This window comes from Lagopus leucura, unplaced genomic scaffold, assembly GCF_019238085.1.
Source record: "Lagopus leucura isolate 7727_CA_CO unplaced genomic scaffold, USGS_WTPT01 153-6_obj-0_obj, whole genome shotgun sequence".
In the NCBI taxonomy this organism is placed as follows: Eukaryota; Metazoa; Chordata; class Aves; order Galliformes; family Phasianidae; genus Lagopus; species Lagopus leucura.
In genome coordinates this window covers 30,693-46,866 of record NW_024963191.1, presented here as the reverse complement: position 1 = coordinate 46,866, position 16,174 = coordinate 30,693, and the positions used below count along the sequence as shown (strand labels likewise).

General features: G+C 56.5%; 1 protein-coding gene across 3 annotated transcripts in view; it reads right to left on the bottom strand.

The window, feature by feature from the left end:
• Positions 1–16,174, bottom strand: part of KCNH6 (potassium voltage-gated channel subfamily H member 6) — a 28,294-nt gene that overhangs the window by 11,749 nt on the left and 371 nt on the right. For 2 of the 3 annotated variants that reach the window (XM_042891209.1, XM_042891211.1), the window contains exons 2-6: positions 13,738–13,968; positions 7,239–7,394; positions 4,943–5,052; positions 2,936–3,248; positions 1,396–1,607 (exon numbers count right to left, since the gene is read on the bottom strand). In XM_042891209.1, the coding sequence (XP_042747143.1) occupies positions 1,396–1,607; positions 2,936–3,248; positions 4,943–5,052; positions 7,239–7,394; positions 13,738–13,968 (1,022 nt within the window). The remainder of the gene's footprint in view (positions 1–1,395; positions 1,608–2,935; positions 3,249–4,942; positions 5,053–7,238; positions 7,395–13,737; positions 13,969–16,174) is intronic. The other variant, XM_042891210.1, reaches the window with a different exon arrangement.

Genomic DNA, 16,174 nt, shown 5'->3' with positions numbered 1-16,174 from the left:
CCATCCCATCCCATCCCATCCCATCCCATCCCATCCCATCCCATCCCATCCCATCCCATCCATCTCCTGCCTGAAGATGGGAGAAGGGAAGATTGACCTTTTTGGGTGCTGCACAGCTGCACCACTGGACCCTGTGCCCGCCTGCAGCCACAACCCGTCAGCTCAGATCCCATCACCCTGCTGCCAGCTAACGACCCTGCATCGAGCAGCAGCCAGTGCTGCCGTGCCAGCATCATCCCAGTGCTCCCTGGTGTCCCCCAGGGTGGAGACATGGAGGCCACTTGCTGTCCTGCCACGGGATTTGGGGCTGATCCTTGAGATCAAAAGGCTGGGGCTGAAGGGGTCAAGCTGAGAAGGAACAAGCCTAAAAATTGTCCTGTGCTACTTGGGGAGAGCCTGTCCACCATACATGGAAGGTAGAAGGGTTTGCTGCAGCCAAGATGCGGAGCTCCTGGGACAAAAGTCCTGCAGAGCACCTGGCTCAGATGGAGATAGCTGCCAAACCTAAAGGTTTTTCTGGGCTCGTATGGCTGCATTTTCATTAAATTTCCCCCCAGCTGCTCCCAGCAATGACGGGAGATGCCCGTGAATATACCTTGTATATCATGGCTCTCCCATGCCTCAGTTTCCCCACTGGTAGGAGCTCCCAACCGGAACAGTGGGATGCAGTAACACCTTGTACACACACTGTTACGCCCCTCTCCCTGCTCACATCCTGCCCTGGCATCTCCCTTGGACTTTAAATCCTCATGCTGCATCAAAATCATTATTTTCCAACAGCGATTTAAAAAAACATTTCCTTTCCTATGCTTAGAAAGAGGGGAAGTGGCTGAGAGCAATGTCCTCTCTCTGCTCTCAGGTCATGGGCACTATGGCAGGTGACAGCCAGGGTTGGTCCTCACCGCTTTGCCAGGGCCACTTTTGCTTAGTCCCCATGGGGAGATGGCAGTGCCATGTGCGTCCCCTGCATTGACAGCTCAGTGCTACACATGTTGGTGACAGTGCAGAGCCACGTGTGTCCAGTTGGGTGACAGTGCAGTGCCACCTGCTGTCTCCCAAGGGATTGTGTGGCCCTTGGCGTGGCCATTTGTGCTCCCAGGGTGGGTGCACAGTGAATAGTGGGACCCTGGGGGCACCTGAGCCACATATGTGTCCCCTCCACAACCCCTATCACACCACCAGCAGTTCATGCCCATGTTCCTCCAACCACAAATTACCCATTAATACCGATTCAGGAAGAAATATTTCAACCATTTGGAGGAAGGGACAAAAATTAAATGCTGGGATGGTGATGGAGAGGTGGCCCTCTCCTCCAACACCCTCAGGAGTGGCCACGATTGCATCCTGCTGGCAGCACCAGCACTGTTGCCTTGGTGGCATCCCGCCACCACGTACCTGTGTGACCTTCTCAGTGACGTTCTGCGTGCGCTCTGTCACTTTGTGGGGTGCAATGATCTCAATCTCCGTGGTGGAGCCCGAGCGGTGCTTCTCCAGGTTGAACTCCACAAAGTTGAGTGTGAACTGGGGGATCTGGCTGATGGTGCGGTACTTCATGAGGTCCGAGTCTGAGGTGGAGTTTGGAGGGTTGGGTTTCACATGGGAAGCCTCTGAAATAGGATGGAAAGGAGCGTTGAGGAGGGTGGAGAGAGCAAGCGGTGACTCGCAGAGCCCTAACCCTATTTCTGCACCTCATTTATGGTGCAGGGACGATCATGAGGCACTATCAGATGGCACCAACCAGGCCATAATTCTTCAGGGTGGCTTCTGGTATAGGATGTCCAACCCAAGGTGCCCAAGAGGGGGCTGCTTTCAGACACATCACCCATTTTTCACCATTAAACCTCCTTCACGGGGTTCAGAGCAGATGCCCAAATACAGAGGTACCCGATGAGCTTTGTTACCTCTGAAGAATGTGGTGGGTTAGGAAGTGGTCCCAGTGAGACCCACCAGCGAAGGGTGCACGAAAGCAGTTGAAGTGGGAGGTGAGTCTCCTCCATGTGCATACTCAAGCATGACCAGCACATTTCACGAACTGTGCCTGGGTTCTTGGCCACCCAATGGAACCAGGAGGTTGGTGCCTCCACCAAGATGGTCCCCACCAAGATATATCCCCACTCTCAGGCTTCAGGCATCTTGCCCAAAGAAGAGCTGCACTGGGGCTGGGTGCAGGCCTCATCCCATCCAACTTTCCTCCCTGTATCACCACCAGCTTGTGGTCTGGCTCTTAGTGATGTGTAATGGGCACATGCCCACACTTGGGGGCTCAGAAGCATCCCCAAGCACCATAACCAGCGTGTCTCACCCCTTCTATCCCCTACGGGCAGGGCTGGGTTATTTTTTCAGTTTTCTACCCCTTCTATCCCTTATACTGACACTGACCCAAGAGATGCAATGGGCAGGAGGTGCCTGAAGACACTGGGAAGGTGCCCAACGTGCCACCCCTTCCTCCCTTCCACTCAGACTCTTCCCTCCCTCTACACTGCGTCCCTCCCAGGGTCCATAACTGGGGTCTTTTTGAGGATCACGATCCCCCACCCTATTTTCTCCATCCAAACACCACACGCTGATCCCTCTTCATCCCCACTTATTGAGGCTTCCCTTGACTGACCTCTACCTTACATATATCATTATGTCTACAAGAACAAGAGGACGGCACCGAGATGCCTTCATTTGGGACGGCCACACACAACCTCACACGGCCTCGCAACGCGCGCACAGCACCACGAGTGGCTCTACCCAACGAGCAGGATCTGCCTATGTGGGGAAGCACATCGAGAGCAGCGGATTTGAGGTGGAAAACCCCAGTTTATCTCCATTTTGCAGAGGAAAAAGCAGTGCAGGGTAAGAGACCTCCCCCCCCAAGATGTGCCGGTGGCCCCTGGGGCCATCGCTCCCCATCGCAGTAGGACCGAAAACTCCGGGGTTTTTCCCCTACCTGAGTTTGCCCTCCTTTCCCTGAATTTTCTCTGGAACTCAGACCTCGCAGCCTCAAAGTTGTCCAAGGAGGAGACCCTGCGGAGGCTGTGGAAGCTGCCCCCGGGGCGAGACCGAATGAAACCCCACGCAGAATACGACCCTCGAGGGCCCAGCGAGGGAGGCTCTTGTTTCGGGATCGGGTGTTGTAGGGTGGGGTCGGCCTCCAGGCTCGGCCTCCTCTCCTTTTCCAGGAGGGATTCGGTCTCTGACTGCACACAGTTCTCCTTGGGCGATGTCTTCAAGTCCCTCAAAATCAGGGAGTCACCACCAGGCTTTAAGACAGCCGGGAGAAAGCGTTTTATTAGAAGGAGTCCTCGCGTGCTGGGGGGAAGGAGGGAGCTGGGGAGGTAAGAGGAGGGCAGGGGCTGGGACGTGCTGCGGTTCCCCCCAGTTCAGCTCCAGCTTGGATCAGAACCGAGGCTGCTTTGCGGCGGGGGTGACCGAGCCCTCGGGGACATGGCAGCTCCGGTGGCCCTGGGGAGGCTGCAAGGCGTAGCTGCACAGCTGGGGAGAAGCCAGAGCAAGAAGAGAAGGGGATGCCTTAGGGATGGGTTTGCTGCTCATTTCCTAAGTGACCCTAAATGCCACCTCTGGGATTTCACCTTCTGCTTTTCCCTCTCCAGAGCTCAGCTCAGCTCAGGAATGCGAGTGCCTGGGGTCCTGTGCTGCTGTCTGTGGGAAATGATGTGCTCTGAATGAGGAAGCACTGGAGATGGAATCATAGCAAACCATAGAAGCACTCAGGTTGGAAAGGACCTTCAAGATCGTCAAAGTCCAACCACCAACCTCACCTACCAAGTCCTATCACCAAACCGTGCTCCTACAGCACCCCTTGGCCAATGCAAAACATTTTTTCATAGAATCACAGAATGGTTTCCCCAGAAAACCTTACAGCCTTTAACAACTTCTGCAGTAGATGCACAAAGCCACCACCTTCCAGAGCAGAAAACCTGGCAGGGGGGAGGTGGTTTATATCCAAACCAGCAGGAGGGATTGGGACTTTGTGTGCTTGCCCAGGGCACACTGCAGCATTTCCCACTGTCCCCAGTGGCCATAGTGAAGGTTTTATTTAGGAGGTGGTGCCCAGAGGGACCGGCTGTCCCTGCTCCTGCTGGGCTGTCCCCACTCAGAGCCAACTCCACCAAAGCAGAGCATCTTCCATGCATGTACACCTGAAATGTGGGAGTGCAGCTTCAACACAGGGGGACCCAATGGGGGTGTAGGATCAACACACCCCGAGCATCTGCCAAAGCTACAGATGCCTTCAACCTGCCATAAGCTCACAGGCACCTTTCACCTTATCCAAGCTGGAACGCGGGGAAGCAGCTGGATGCAGGATACACCCGGCACAGCAACAGCCTTGGGCCTGGGGATGCCTCAGCAGAGCAAAAACCTCCTGCCACAGCCCTGTGCTTTCAGAAAACACCACACCTTTGCCCAGGGGTACCTTGAGCACTTCTGACAACCAAGAAGACACGGAGAAAGCAATCTCTAAAGAGGCTCCATCGATATTTACCAATCTCATCACATCAACAATGACAGCATCACCTCCTTTTGCTGGAGTGCTGAGAAGCCAAAGCTGCACAGGCTGCTCCCAGCCAGGAAGACGTTGAGAAATGTGCCATTTTGAGGATTTTCCCTGCAAGCTCTGCCAGCCGTGCTCCCTGCTCACACCACACCACCTCCAACAGCTCCGAGGAGGGGACGCATCCCCTGATCTGCACCATCCCAACACTGTGGAGCCAGCCCTTCCTCCCAGCTCCGGCAGCGGTGCCGGCCAGCTCGGCACATCTCCTGCATCCCATGCCACCGAAGCAGTGCCACCAGGGCCGGTGCTGCCCAGTGCTGGACCCCCACCGCCGGGTACGGCCCAAGAGCCACAGCAGCAGAGGAGGAGCGGGGTGGGGAGAGAGAGGAAGAGCTGGGACCTAGCCTGAGGCTGAGATCAGACAAAGGCTGCGGTTACCTTTCCATAGTCAATGGCTACTCCATCAAACTCACTGGTGGGCAGAGAATTCTGCTGGGCTTTGAGTCGCCGGAGGGACGGGAGACTAAACTTCAACCTCCTACCTTCACCTTGTTAAAAAGAAAAACACAGACAAAACACAAGAGACACAGATGTAACCTAGCTGCACGGATGGCTGCAGCGGGGCGGGTTGGGATGGTGGCAGGGGATGGGTGGTGGAGGATTTGGGGTGGCTGTGGGGGACGCTTGCTTTTCCCGCAGCGCTGAGTGCTCTGAGCCAGCAGAATGCAGGGACCCCTGCCACCATGAGTGCACAATGGGAAAGGTGCAGAGCGTCTCTAAGCTGGTTAAAGCTGCTTAGGGGATTTGGACCTGGAGGAAATCGAGCCTCTAAATCTCCTCGGTGGGACTTGAGGAGGGGGGGGGAAACACCAAACTGAAAGAAAATGTTAGAAAATGTAGCTCCAGCGATTTGGTGCTGGGCCAAAGTGTCCCTTGGGGAGCAGAGCATCACCTCGCTGGATCCAGGAGCTGGGGTGGGGGCTGCAGGAAGCACCAAAAGGAGGAGAGGGGGGAAGAGGTTGAAATTGGAGTGCCCACAGAGGGACCTGATGTCCCCCACTGTGCGATGTCCCAAACAAAACCGCTCCTCCTCTTCTGCACTGGGCTGTGGAGGAGACCATGAGCTGCAGCAACATGCTTGTGACCTGACCAGAGCCTTCCCCAGGTGAAGCCCAGCAGCAGAGCCAGGAGCTGGGCTGATCCCAAGGCTTGGGCCAGCATGGCTTCACCCTACATGAACAATTCAGCAGCCTAAATGAACCATTTGGAACGTCTGGCTGGCTTCCCCACGTCTCACTGCTCCATCAGCAGCAATGCTCTTGGTGGCACGGGGGGGACGTGGGGTGCAACAAGAGCTCCAGAAAAGCATCATCCTCTGGGAAAAAGCAGCATATTGTGGAGCTGACCGTTGTTGGCAGGATTTGCCTCCCCTCACTTAACCCAACACACTGCAGAGCAGCTCAGCGTCAGAAAACCCATGCAAGAGAGCGCTCCGGGCTGGCACCGGCCTTTCCAAGCACAGCTCCGCGGGGATGCACAGGGAATCATTTGCTGCCATTGCTACTGGGACACCTTCTGCAACCAAACATACACCTCAGGGTATGTTCGATGGGACGCGACTGCATCATATGTCGAGAGCATATGAAAGCTGAGGGGCTGCAAGGCAACACCAGTGCCGGTGGTAAGGATGTCCTCAGCAGTTCATGCATGGGAGCGATGCATCAAAAACTATAAACCTCATCCTTTCACAGAGCAACACCCACACAGGATATCCATACGCACACACGTATCGGTCTGTAAGTCCCATGTGCTGAGGATGCACCAAAACCCGAACCCGCACACAGCATCTGCACTGCTGCACACGCAGAGACCTTCATGGCACCGGGCTGTGCGCATGCACCGAGAGTGGATACAACAAAACACATCACAGCCCCAGTATTGTCCCCGTTTAGTCCCTTGTGGCCCCACTGTGGTGCTGCTGTGCCACCCCATGTGGCTGCTTTACTCCGCCCCTGTACGTCCCAGCAGCGACCTGCACCCCAGGCAGTGTTTGCATGGAGATCAGGGTGAGATTATTTCCCTGCTTAAAATAAAGGTGGTGGGCGCAGTGGAGCGTACAGCAGGAGGGTATTTGGGCGCTACACCCCTCCTTCCCATGGTCAGCTCCAACATCTGCATCTTTTGGTATCCACATTCCCTGCAGAGTCACCACTGCTCTCTCTTTGCTTCCCCAAAACAGGGATTGGGTTTTCCACTGTCCCCAGAAACCCCACAAAACTCCGGAAGAACCCGGGTTGGAGAGGAGCTGAGACATCCCAGCACAACCATCCTCGTGTGATGACATCCCCACAGCACAACCCCGCTATCGGTGACACCAAATATCCCCCAGCCATCCCATCACCTTCACACGTGACTCCTGCCCCATGCCAGCACCTTCTGCCCCAGCCCCAGTGCCTGCAAGCAGACCCCAAAAACCTCCCAGCACCAAATAGAGAAAGGCTGGCAGCGAGGCAAAGGCTTAAAACTGTGCCCAAGGGGCATGAAAGCCTTTTTTAACCTATTTCAGGTGCATCACTTCCCTGACCCCACAGAGCCGTGGCTTTGCAGAAACGCAGCCCTCCGAGGATGCCACCCTCCCACCCTGTGTCCCCGTTGTCCCCAGTGTCCCCATTGCCCCTCATGTTCCCATTGCCCTCAGTGTACCCACTGTCCCCAACGTCCTGGTGGCACCCACCTGCACGCCAGCTCTGTGACAGGCGGTGGTGCAGGCTGCGGCCGGAGCTCTTGGCGATCAGCTGTGCCAGGTCCTCAAAGTTGAGGATGAACATGATGACCACGCCGTCCTCATTCTTCACCGGCACCACGTCCACCAGGCACCGGAAACACGAGGCTGTCATGGAGAGAGGGGCTCAGATTGGGGCACAGAGGCCCACGTGCCACAAAGCTGTGGTGGAACATTCTTCTGGGATGGGTTCGACTCCCTTTGGGTGCACCCAGTGTGTGAGTGGAGGATGCACAAAGTTTCGTCTCCTGCTGCAGCCCCGCTCCCACGGGTTGCATTCTGCCTCTTATTTTTTATATCCCAGACAGTCATTTATATTAATGTACTTTAGACTAGCAATTACAGAGTGGGTAATTAAGAACTCCAAAGTTTCCAGGTACCTGTTCAACCTCATTAAACACTGTAATCAAGTTGTCGCTAATTGCCCTGCAATCAGCAAGCAGTTTGGGGGCTGCGTTTGGCTGCCTCCTATCCGTGGGCAATGGGTGGCACCGTGGGGAAACTGAGGCACAGGGATGGAGACCTGTGAGGAGGGGGCTGCAGGAAGACCCCAGGGCGCTCTCAGGGCACGGGGCTGTGCAGGATGCACAGCTCAACCCCATGCTCCTGCCTGAGCTGCAGCCAGGTGCCAGCAAACAGCACGGGGACCCCAAAACCCCCACAGCCCCTTCCCCAGACAGCAATAGGAGGGTATAGAGGGGTTCTCCCACTCTTGCAAACTTCATTCCAATGGAAAATCCTCCAACAGCTGCTCCCCAGAGTGCAATCAATACAGAGCCCTTCCTTGAGCTGCCTCCTATTGCGTTGGCACTGACCACATCCCCATGGCCAAATCCCCCTGAAAATCCCCCCAAAACCTCCCAGAAGCACCAGGACAGCGGAGTACCACAAAGCCCCAGCACCACCCAGTGCCAGCATCGCACCCTCATCCTGCCAACAGCACCTGGGCTGATTTGAACCGTTGCATCGATCCCTGCAAAACCGCCCCACTCTTTCCTCCACCCGTGGTGATTAACGGGGCTGGGGGATTAACAGGGCCAGCAACATGGGGATACATGGCCATGCTCGGGCCCTTGCTGTGTGTAATTTTAAAGAGCTCAGGGCCTCCCGTAATCAGGAGCAGATGGCCGGCATCGGGCAACTTCCAAATCTGCCCTGACGTCAGCACACACACACACACACACACACACACACACAGAGGAAAGAAATGGATACGGTGCAATCCGTTTAAAGGGCCCCGCAGCTGGGATTATTCTTCCCTTCCTTTATTTCATCGTTGTTCACCACACGGAGGTGAAATCCACTTAACAACAGGAGGTGGGGTGGAGGAGGGGGTTGTTTCCAGCAAACAAAGCCATTTCGGAGGGTCACCTTGCCCAATGGGGGATGGAGAGGAGCCAGCCCCGTCCCCTCCTTTTGTGGTTATTTGGATGGGGTCTGAAAGGTGAGTGGGTACCAGAGCAGTGCCCAGGTGTCCTGCATGGTGTTACAATGGTGGCATGGCCCGGCAGGAGGATGCAGTGCCAGCCCTGGGGTGCTGCAGCTCTGCTTGCAGCAGGTTGGGCTGTGCGATGCTTTCTCCTTTGCTGTGTTACAACATAAGTTTTATGGTTTTTTTTCCCCTGCAGTTGATATTGAAGCATCACCAATGTCCCAAGGATCAGAAACCTGGCATCCATCAGTTCTGTGCTTTCCCCAGCAAGGCCATCCTGATCCTGCTCTGGGCTCATGTGATCTGCCTCACTGCATCCCTTTTCTCTGCTGAGCTCCTCTGTTTTGCCAGGAAGAGACAGACCCTGAGCTGTGGCTGGCACGGGAAGGGTTAACCCCAGGCTGACATGGAACAGCTGAAAACTGGGGACGTGAAGAGCAGCTGGGGCATGGCTGGGGCTGGGGTTGGGGCTGGAGGACAGCTGAAGCCTGATGTGATCCCACAAACTGGTGCTGGCATCCATCCTGCATGCTGGAAGCTTGGTGGCTGGCTGGGACTTGGGCAAGGGATGGTGGCAATGGGAGGACAGGGTGTTGGGGATGGAGAGGACAGCACAGTGTGTTCCCTGAGACAGAGCCAAATCCTCACAGATTTGGGGTCTGTGGGCAGTAGGGATGTGGGGATGCATCCCACACCCCAGCCCTGCTGCAGTGCCCAGTGTGGGTGAGCTGAGCCCCCAGCCCCAAGCTGTCATCCTTGTTCCTCGATCGCCTGTCCCCATCCATCTGCCTGTCTCTTCCCTTCAGCTGTTCGGCTAATCTGTCTCCATCCGTCTAATTTTATCTAGCTGCCAAATGATCTCCTGAAGGAGTCCTGGGGGCATTCACAACCCGCCTGCACCTCGCCCTGCTCCATGAGAGGAGTGGGAGTGGGACCCAGGGCTCCTGTTGGACTGGGCCAATGAGTGCTGCCCTTTGGTTCTCCACTGGAATTTATTTTCCCTTCCCCAGCACAAGCTCTTGGGATTCTCCTCTAAAATGTTACTCTCAGCAGTGGCTGTGCTGGAAAACAAGGGTTTATCCACTGTGTGTCAGTGAGGATGCTGCTTTGGAGCACCTCAAGCTCCAAGTCCTGATGGGTTTCTATGGGCTAGAAAACAGCTCATTCCCCAAACCCCTGTGCTGGGACTGAACATCTCTTTACCAAACATCACCCCAGCACCCAAAGCTGCGGGGTTGGAGGCTTTGTGCTTCCCGACCCGTGCTGTCTCCTGACCTTGATAAAAGCACTTAATAACATTAAAGATGTCATTGTGGGAGCCCTCCCTTGCCGGCCCTCTGATCCTCTGCAGCCACCAGTGGTTAATGCATTTGTCTGTATCACTGGTATTAAACTAATCAACAGGACATGGGGGTTTCCGAGAGCTGGACACAAAACAGTATTGTTATAAATATTAAAAAAGAGAGCTATTAATCTGCACTGGGAGCTCTGAGTCCCTCCCTCCCCCGGCCAGCAGATTTAATCTGCAGGGTCTCATGGCAGAGTGGCTAAATCTATAGTGGCATTATATAACGGAGCAGAGGAGAGGGGTGGGAAGGGCATGGAAGGGATGGGGATGGGGATGTGGATGAGATGGGGATGAGATGGGGATGGGGATGGGGATGGGGATGGGGATGGGGATGGGGATGGGGATGGGGATGGGGATGGGGATGGGGATGGGGATGGCGATGGAGATGGGGATGGAGATGGGATGGGGATGGGGATGGAGCCATCCCAACACCTGGGATGTGCAGGAGGGCTGGGCCTTGCTCCTACCCAGGGATAAATTAGCTTTAGGATACTCAAAGAGTAGCACATCCCTGAGGGTGGTGGAGATTTTCTGGGTCCATCTCTCTGTTCGTGGGACATCTGCTCCAGGGAGCTGCAGAGGTGGGATTTGTGTCCCTTCCAGCTCTGAACCCTGATCGCGCCATCCCCCAGCAGAGCTGGAGGAGCTGTGCCAAGGAGGGACGTGGCCAGCTCTCCAGGGCAGCAGTGTTTGTCATCAGGGCCGGGGATGTTTATGCATGCCCATATGGAGTCAGGCTATGGTGGCTGTCCCCTTACTGAGGTCACAGCTCAGCTCTGCTGAGAGCGACCCTTAAAGAAACACAGAGCAAACAGCCCCGGCGTGGCCAAAACCCCACACATTTTCGTAAAAGCAAACGGATTGGGCTGTGGTTGGTTGTGCTGTCCCATGAAGGAGGTCCCCTTTGCTCCACGCCATGGGGACACAACACCTGCAGTGACACCCCACAGCCATGCCTGCCCAGCCACCAGCCACACAGGGAGCTGCAGGGCACCTCAGTGGGAACACCGTGTCCTCAGGGAAATTCCAGCTGTGGCACAGTGCAGGGACTCCGCTGGCTGATCCCAACCTCTAAACCCACAGGGGACTGACACAAATGGTGCTTGAGGGGATGAGCCCTGGGCTCTGGCCACAGCGACCACGGAGACAGGGATGGGGATGGCAGGGCTGTTAGCAGGTGGCTGTCCCAGCAGCTGTCTCGTCCCCACGTCTCCCCTTCCATATTCATAAGCATCCACACAGATTAACAGCACAGCGCAGCTGCCTCTCCGGCTGTGCCATGTCATTGTGCCCAGCACTTGTGGCCACCAGCCCTGCAAGGGGAGACCTGGGGGCTCCCGCACCCCTCCCTGATCTCTCAGTGCCAGTTCAGCCCCAGCCATGATGGGGACTTGACCCGGGGCAGCTCTTTGTGGGGCCGATCCTGACTCATTTGGTCTGGGCACCCCTAGGCAGCATCCTGCATGGAAATGAACTTGGGGCTGAGCTGCTGGTGTTGGCCAAAGCATCGCAGCCTGCAGCTGGGCTTTGCCCTCTTCCCACAGCTCTTTTGGGTCTGCTGTGGTGGGGAGGGTCTTGCCTTCCCCTATCAGCACTTAATGCCTTCGTTCTACCTTTCATAATTAGCGACATGTTAATAACAGCGTGGGTGTCCTGGGCAGTGCTGTTGTCCCCAGGGATGCGCTGGCGCACCCCAAAGCAACACCCTGAAACAACACCCTGAAACAACACCCCATATGGGAACCTGGCTGTGCGTGGGCACCCTGACCCCCTCCAAGCACCCCGGCCCCCTCTGGGCACCCCATCCCCTCCATCCATCCCCTCTTAGCGCTGCTGGCGGGGCCGTGGCAGGCAGCTTTGGGGGATAACATCATCTCTGGCAATCACAAAAGCCAGGAAACAACCACGCGAGCTGCAGAGCCCGGAGTACCGCAGTAATAAACAGCAGGTCGTGCCTGGAGATTGGTGCCGCCGTGCTGAAAAGGAGGACGGGCGGCTCGGAGCCTCCGCGGTCTAATTAAGCAGCAGCTCCCTGTAATGTGAAGGCCTTTTCTTTGCCGATAAGACCCATTTATAATGGGCTGAGCGGGCGCAGGCTGAGTGCTGGGGGGAGACAATTGGAAAGCACATTGCTGGTGGGGTTTTAAAAATAGCCACGAAGGGCTTTCTTCTGAGCTTCGTTGTGGTGGTTTTGTTGCTTTTTTTCTTTTTGCTCTTTACCCCCCCTTTTATTTTTTTCTTAATAAAAAAGAAAAAAAAGAGAGAGAGAGAGAAAGAAAAGAAAGCAGCTCTGAACATTTCCTATGGCCTTAGGGGAAGAACAGCAGAGCGGTGAGCATCCCACATCGGGAGCACTCTGAGCAGGGGAGGATGGAGCTGGATTGTGCTGCCAGCAGGGGATGGATGGAACATGGCCCCAAATCCTTTGGAAGCTGCCAGCTGCAGCCACGGGGCCAGGATCACCCCCACTTATCGGGTGCTGGTGGGAAGGGGATGCTGCTTGCATCTGCTGGGGCTTTTCTCTTGCCCAGACTGCAGGTGCTGTCCTCATCACAGCTGCACATTGGCTGCAGGGAGCAGCAGAGGACGGTGTGCTCCTGCTCCCCCTCATGCCTTCCCAGCCATGCTGGGCTCTGGCCAGCCCTCTCCAGCCTGCAGCCCCACCAGGAGATAGGAGCTGGCATTAGGGCCAGGACAGCCAGATCCCTGCCCGGAGACGAGGTGCAGGCCAGCAGCCTCGTTCCTGCTGTGCATTCCCTTCCCTGTGCTTTCTCCTCCATCCCCTGTGCTCGGAGCTGACAGCAGCAAGGTGCAGCCCCTTTCCCAAGACAACACAATCTGAAGTGATGGAGAAGTGCCACAAGTTGAAGAAAAGGGAAATAACTTCACATTTTTTTTACCTCCAACAAGCATCTGATCTCCTGAATCCCCCTTCCCCTGCCAGCCTTGGCCACTGCTCTTTGGCAACATCAAGCACTAAATATTTATTTAACTTGCTGCAGTATTAGAACTAATCACTAGTATTTTCCATCAAAGCTTCATTTTCATCTTAGTGTAATTCCATCTGTGCACGCACAGCCACATCCTGCTCGATGCCCGCCCGTGGATGGCTCTGGGCTGCAACCAACAACCTCACCCCATCGTGGAGCACAGACTGGGGGACCACATCCAAGGATCCTCCGTGGCATCCCAAGGGATCCTCACTCATGGCACAGGGATGTTGTGAGTGCTCCCATCACTCTCAGACACCACTAAAGGCTTGCAACCCCAATCCCAAATCATCCATTGGCTCTTTCCCTTGCTGAAGGTCCCAGCACCCGAATCATGGCACAGATGGCTCCATCCTGCTGGGATCACCCTGCTCCCACCCCTGGGGGGCAGAGCCCTGAGTGCAATCCCAATGCCTGCAGAACCTCTGCCCAACCTCAGACAGCCAACAAAAGAACAAAACAGTGGATGCCCCATTCCTGGAGGCGCTCAGTGCCAGGTTGGATGGGACCTTGGGCAAGCTCCTCCAGTGGGAGCAATCCCTGCGCAGGGGAAGGGGTTGCATTTAAGGTCCCTTCCAAACCAAACCACTCTACTGTTCATTTTCCAGCCGAGATGGGTGACACCCCCCAGGACCACCCACCCCACCTCCCACCTCCACGTGCACCAGAAGCGTCCCTTACTGTCTTTGCGGTAGTAGAGGATCTCCAGCTTGCACTCCTCCGAGCCCAGCAGCGCCTGCGTCAGCTGCGCAATGGAGCTCTTGGTGGTGTCGGGGCCGGTGAGGAAGTCGCAGGTGCAGGGCCGCTGCATCACCTCGACACGAGAGTAACCAAACATCTCACAGAAGCCGTCGTTGCAGTAGATGATGGCACAGTTCTCCATCTGAGCGTTGGCGATCAGGAACTTGCGGTCTGTGGGGACACGGGAGAGCGTGGGGCTGAGGTGTGTGGCGCACAGGGTACCCGATCTGTGGGTGGGACTTTGGTGCCTATCTGCTGTGTGGCACCCCAGGGCTGGTGCTGGGCTCCCCAGTGATCCCACACAGCCTGCTCTGTGAGAAAATTCCTGATTTCATGCAAAATGGAAACTGTGGAGACCCGCAGAGGAAGGTTCTTGCTAAAATGCCAAACCGCACAGCCCTGAATGTCCTCCCTCTGCTTGTACATAAGGACTCACTGCTGTCTAATGTATGGGAAACCCATCCCTGCTGGGCATGGGGAAGAGCAGCAGAGCCCATCTCGACCCAGGAGCTCATCAGGGACCTGAGACATCTCAGGCACTTCCCACCCAGCTCAGATCTGACTCAACTCAGGCAAGAGGTGAGAGGAGGCGTGAGCTCAGCTTCTGCGGGAAGCTAGGCTGAAACCTGCCACACTAATGATTCTCCGAATGTTTTATGGGATAATTGCGCCTTCGGGCTGAAGCTGAAACCCAGACCCTGCTGTGCTGCGTGGCCCACGTGCTGCAGAAGTCTGGGGCTCAGGTGGAAGAAAGGGGACACTGAGGCAGGGAGCGGCGCTTCCGCATCGCTGGGCTGAAGCCAAGCTCGTCTCACACTGTGGGGTCTCATAGAGATGCTGTGCTTGTGATTCCCAGCCTGGACGGAGCCCTTTTCCTACAAGAGATCCTGATTTGTCATTTTTTTGCGTGTGTGTTTTTATAACCGGGGTGTGCTGGGCACCAGGATGGATTGTGCTGGATGCAGCAGTGGAGGGACTGTGGATGCTGATATGAAGGGCTGAGCACCACCTCCCCAGCCCTTGGCACCCTCCTGGGCCAGAGCCGACGGCAGCTCAGCTCAGAGGGTCCCTTTGGAGGCCGCCTTGCAGCCCAGACCCCAATTAATCTCCTGGATTACCCAGGAATGGCATCTGTGCTCCAGAGCCCTATGCTGAGCACCAGCTTCACTCCAACGTGGAGAAATGGCTGCAGGGTGGGGAATGGGGCCCCCCCGGCACATTGGGGCTCCTCTTAATGTAACCTCAGGGTCCCTGGAGCAGTGGGGCTACCAGCACTACAATGTTGTGTGTCAGCCCCTTGTTGGGGGGCTCCCATCCCTGGCACCCCCCCTCCCCATATGTAACAGCCATGTCTTGCTGTGGGCATTTTCACTGCAAACAGCACAAATCACCATGACCAGGAGGTCCCAAATCTCAATGTGAAGGTGGGCAGGGGACCCCAAACCCAGCCCCATCTCCCCCCATGGGCTGTGTCTGGGTTGTGATGGTGCAGGATAGGATTTATGGCATAGGGGATGTGCCCAGGGCTGGCATGGGGACAAGCAAGACAGCCGGCTCTCCTAGTGGGGATTTCAGCCCCAGATCTGCTTTCTGCCCTGACCACATCTATGGGTTTGCCCATGCAATTGTGAGTGGCTGGGAGCGGTGCATTGTGCTCTGCAGCTCCCAGCACTGTCACACCCATGGGCACCCTGCACCCATGGGCAGGGATGGGTGATGTGATGGGGGCTCAGCTGGGTGCCCCCAACACCTGTTCCACCAGCAGGGCAGCGCGGGGGCATGTTTTGGAGGGCCCTGGCTGCTTCCCTGCTGGCACAGCTCATCGTGTGCCCCTGCTGCCCCGCAGCCGCCGCTCCCCAGCAGGGACTGATAGGAACCAGGCACAGTTTTTCTCGCTTCCCTTCCTCGGGGTCACGTCACTCACTGCCAGAGCAGCAACGCAGATCCAGCAGGGACGTCTGCCCAGGCGGCAAACTGGGACAGCAGGGACAAAGTGCTGAGGGTCGGGGCGCTGGGGGGTCCGCAGCCCCATAAACCCGCTGCAGAAGGTGGGGGGGCCGCGGGGGGACCCCGCTCTCTTGTCCCCAGCTGCACAGGGACAAACGCACAGGGACAAACCAGCCCCATCAGGCAGGGTGAGCTCAGCCCCCCCCCGCACCCCCCAGCGCAACCCCCAGCGCTCCCCGATGCGCACGAACTCTTTGCTCCGCTTCACACGCAAACCAGCCCCCAAAAATTCATATAAAGGGATTACTCCGAGCAACAGCAAATGGCAACGTCTCACCAGGGACGGCCGAGGAGTTGAAGGCAAACAGCCGCGATCCGGGCTGCGCTGTACCGGGGGGAGCCCCATCCGCACCGCCCCAGGACCCCCCCC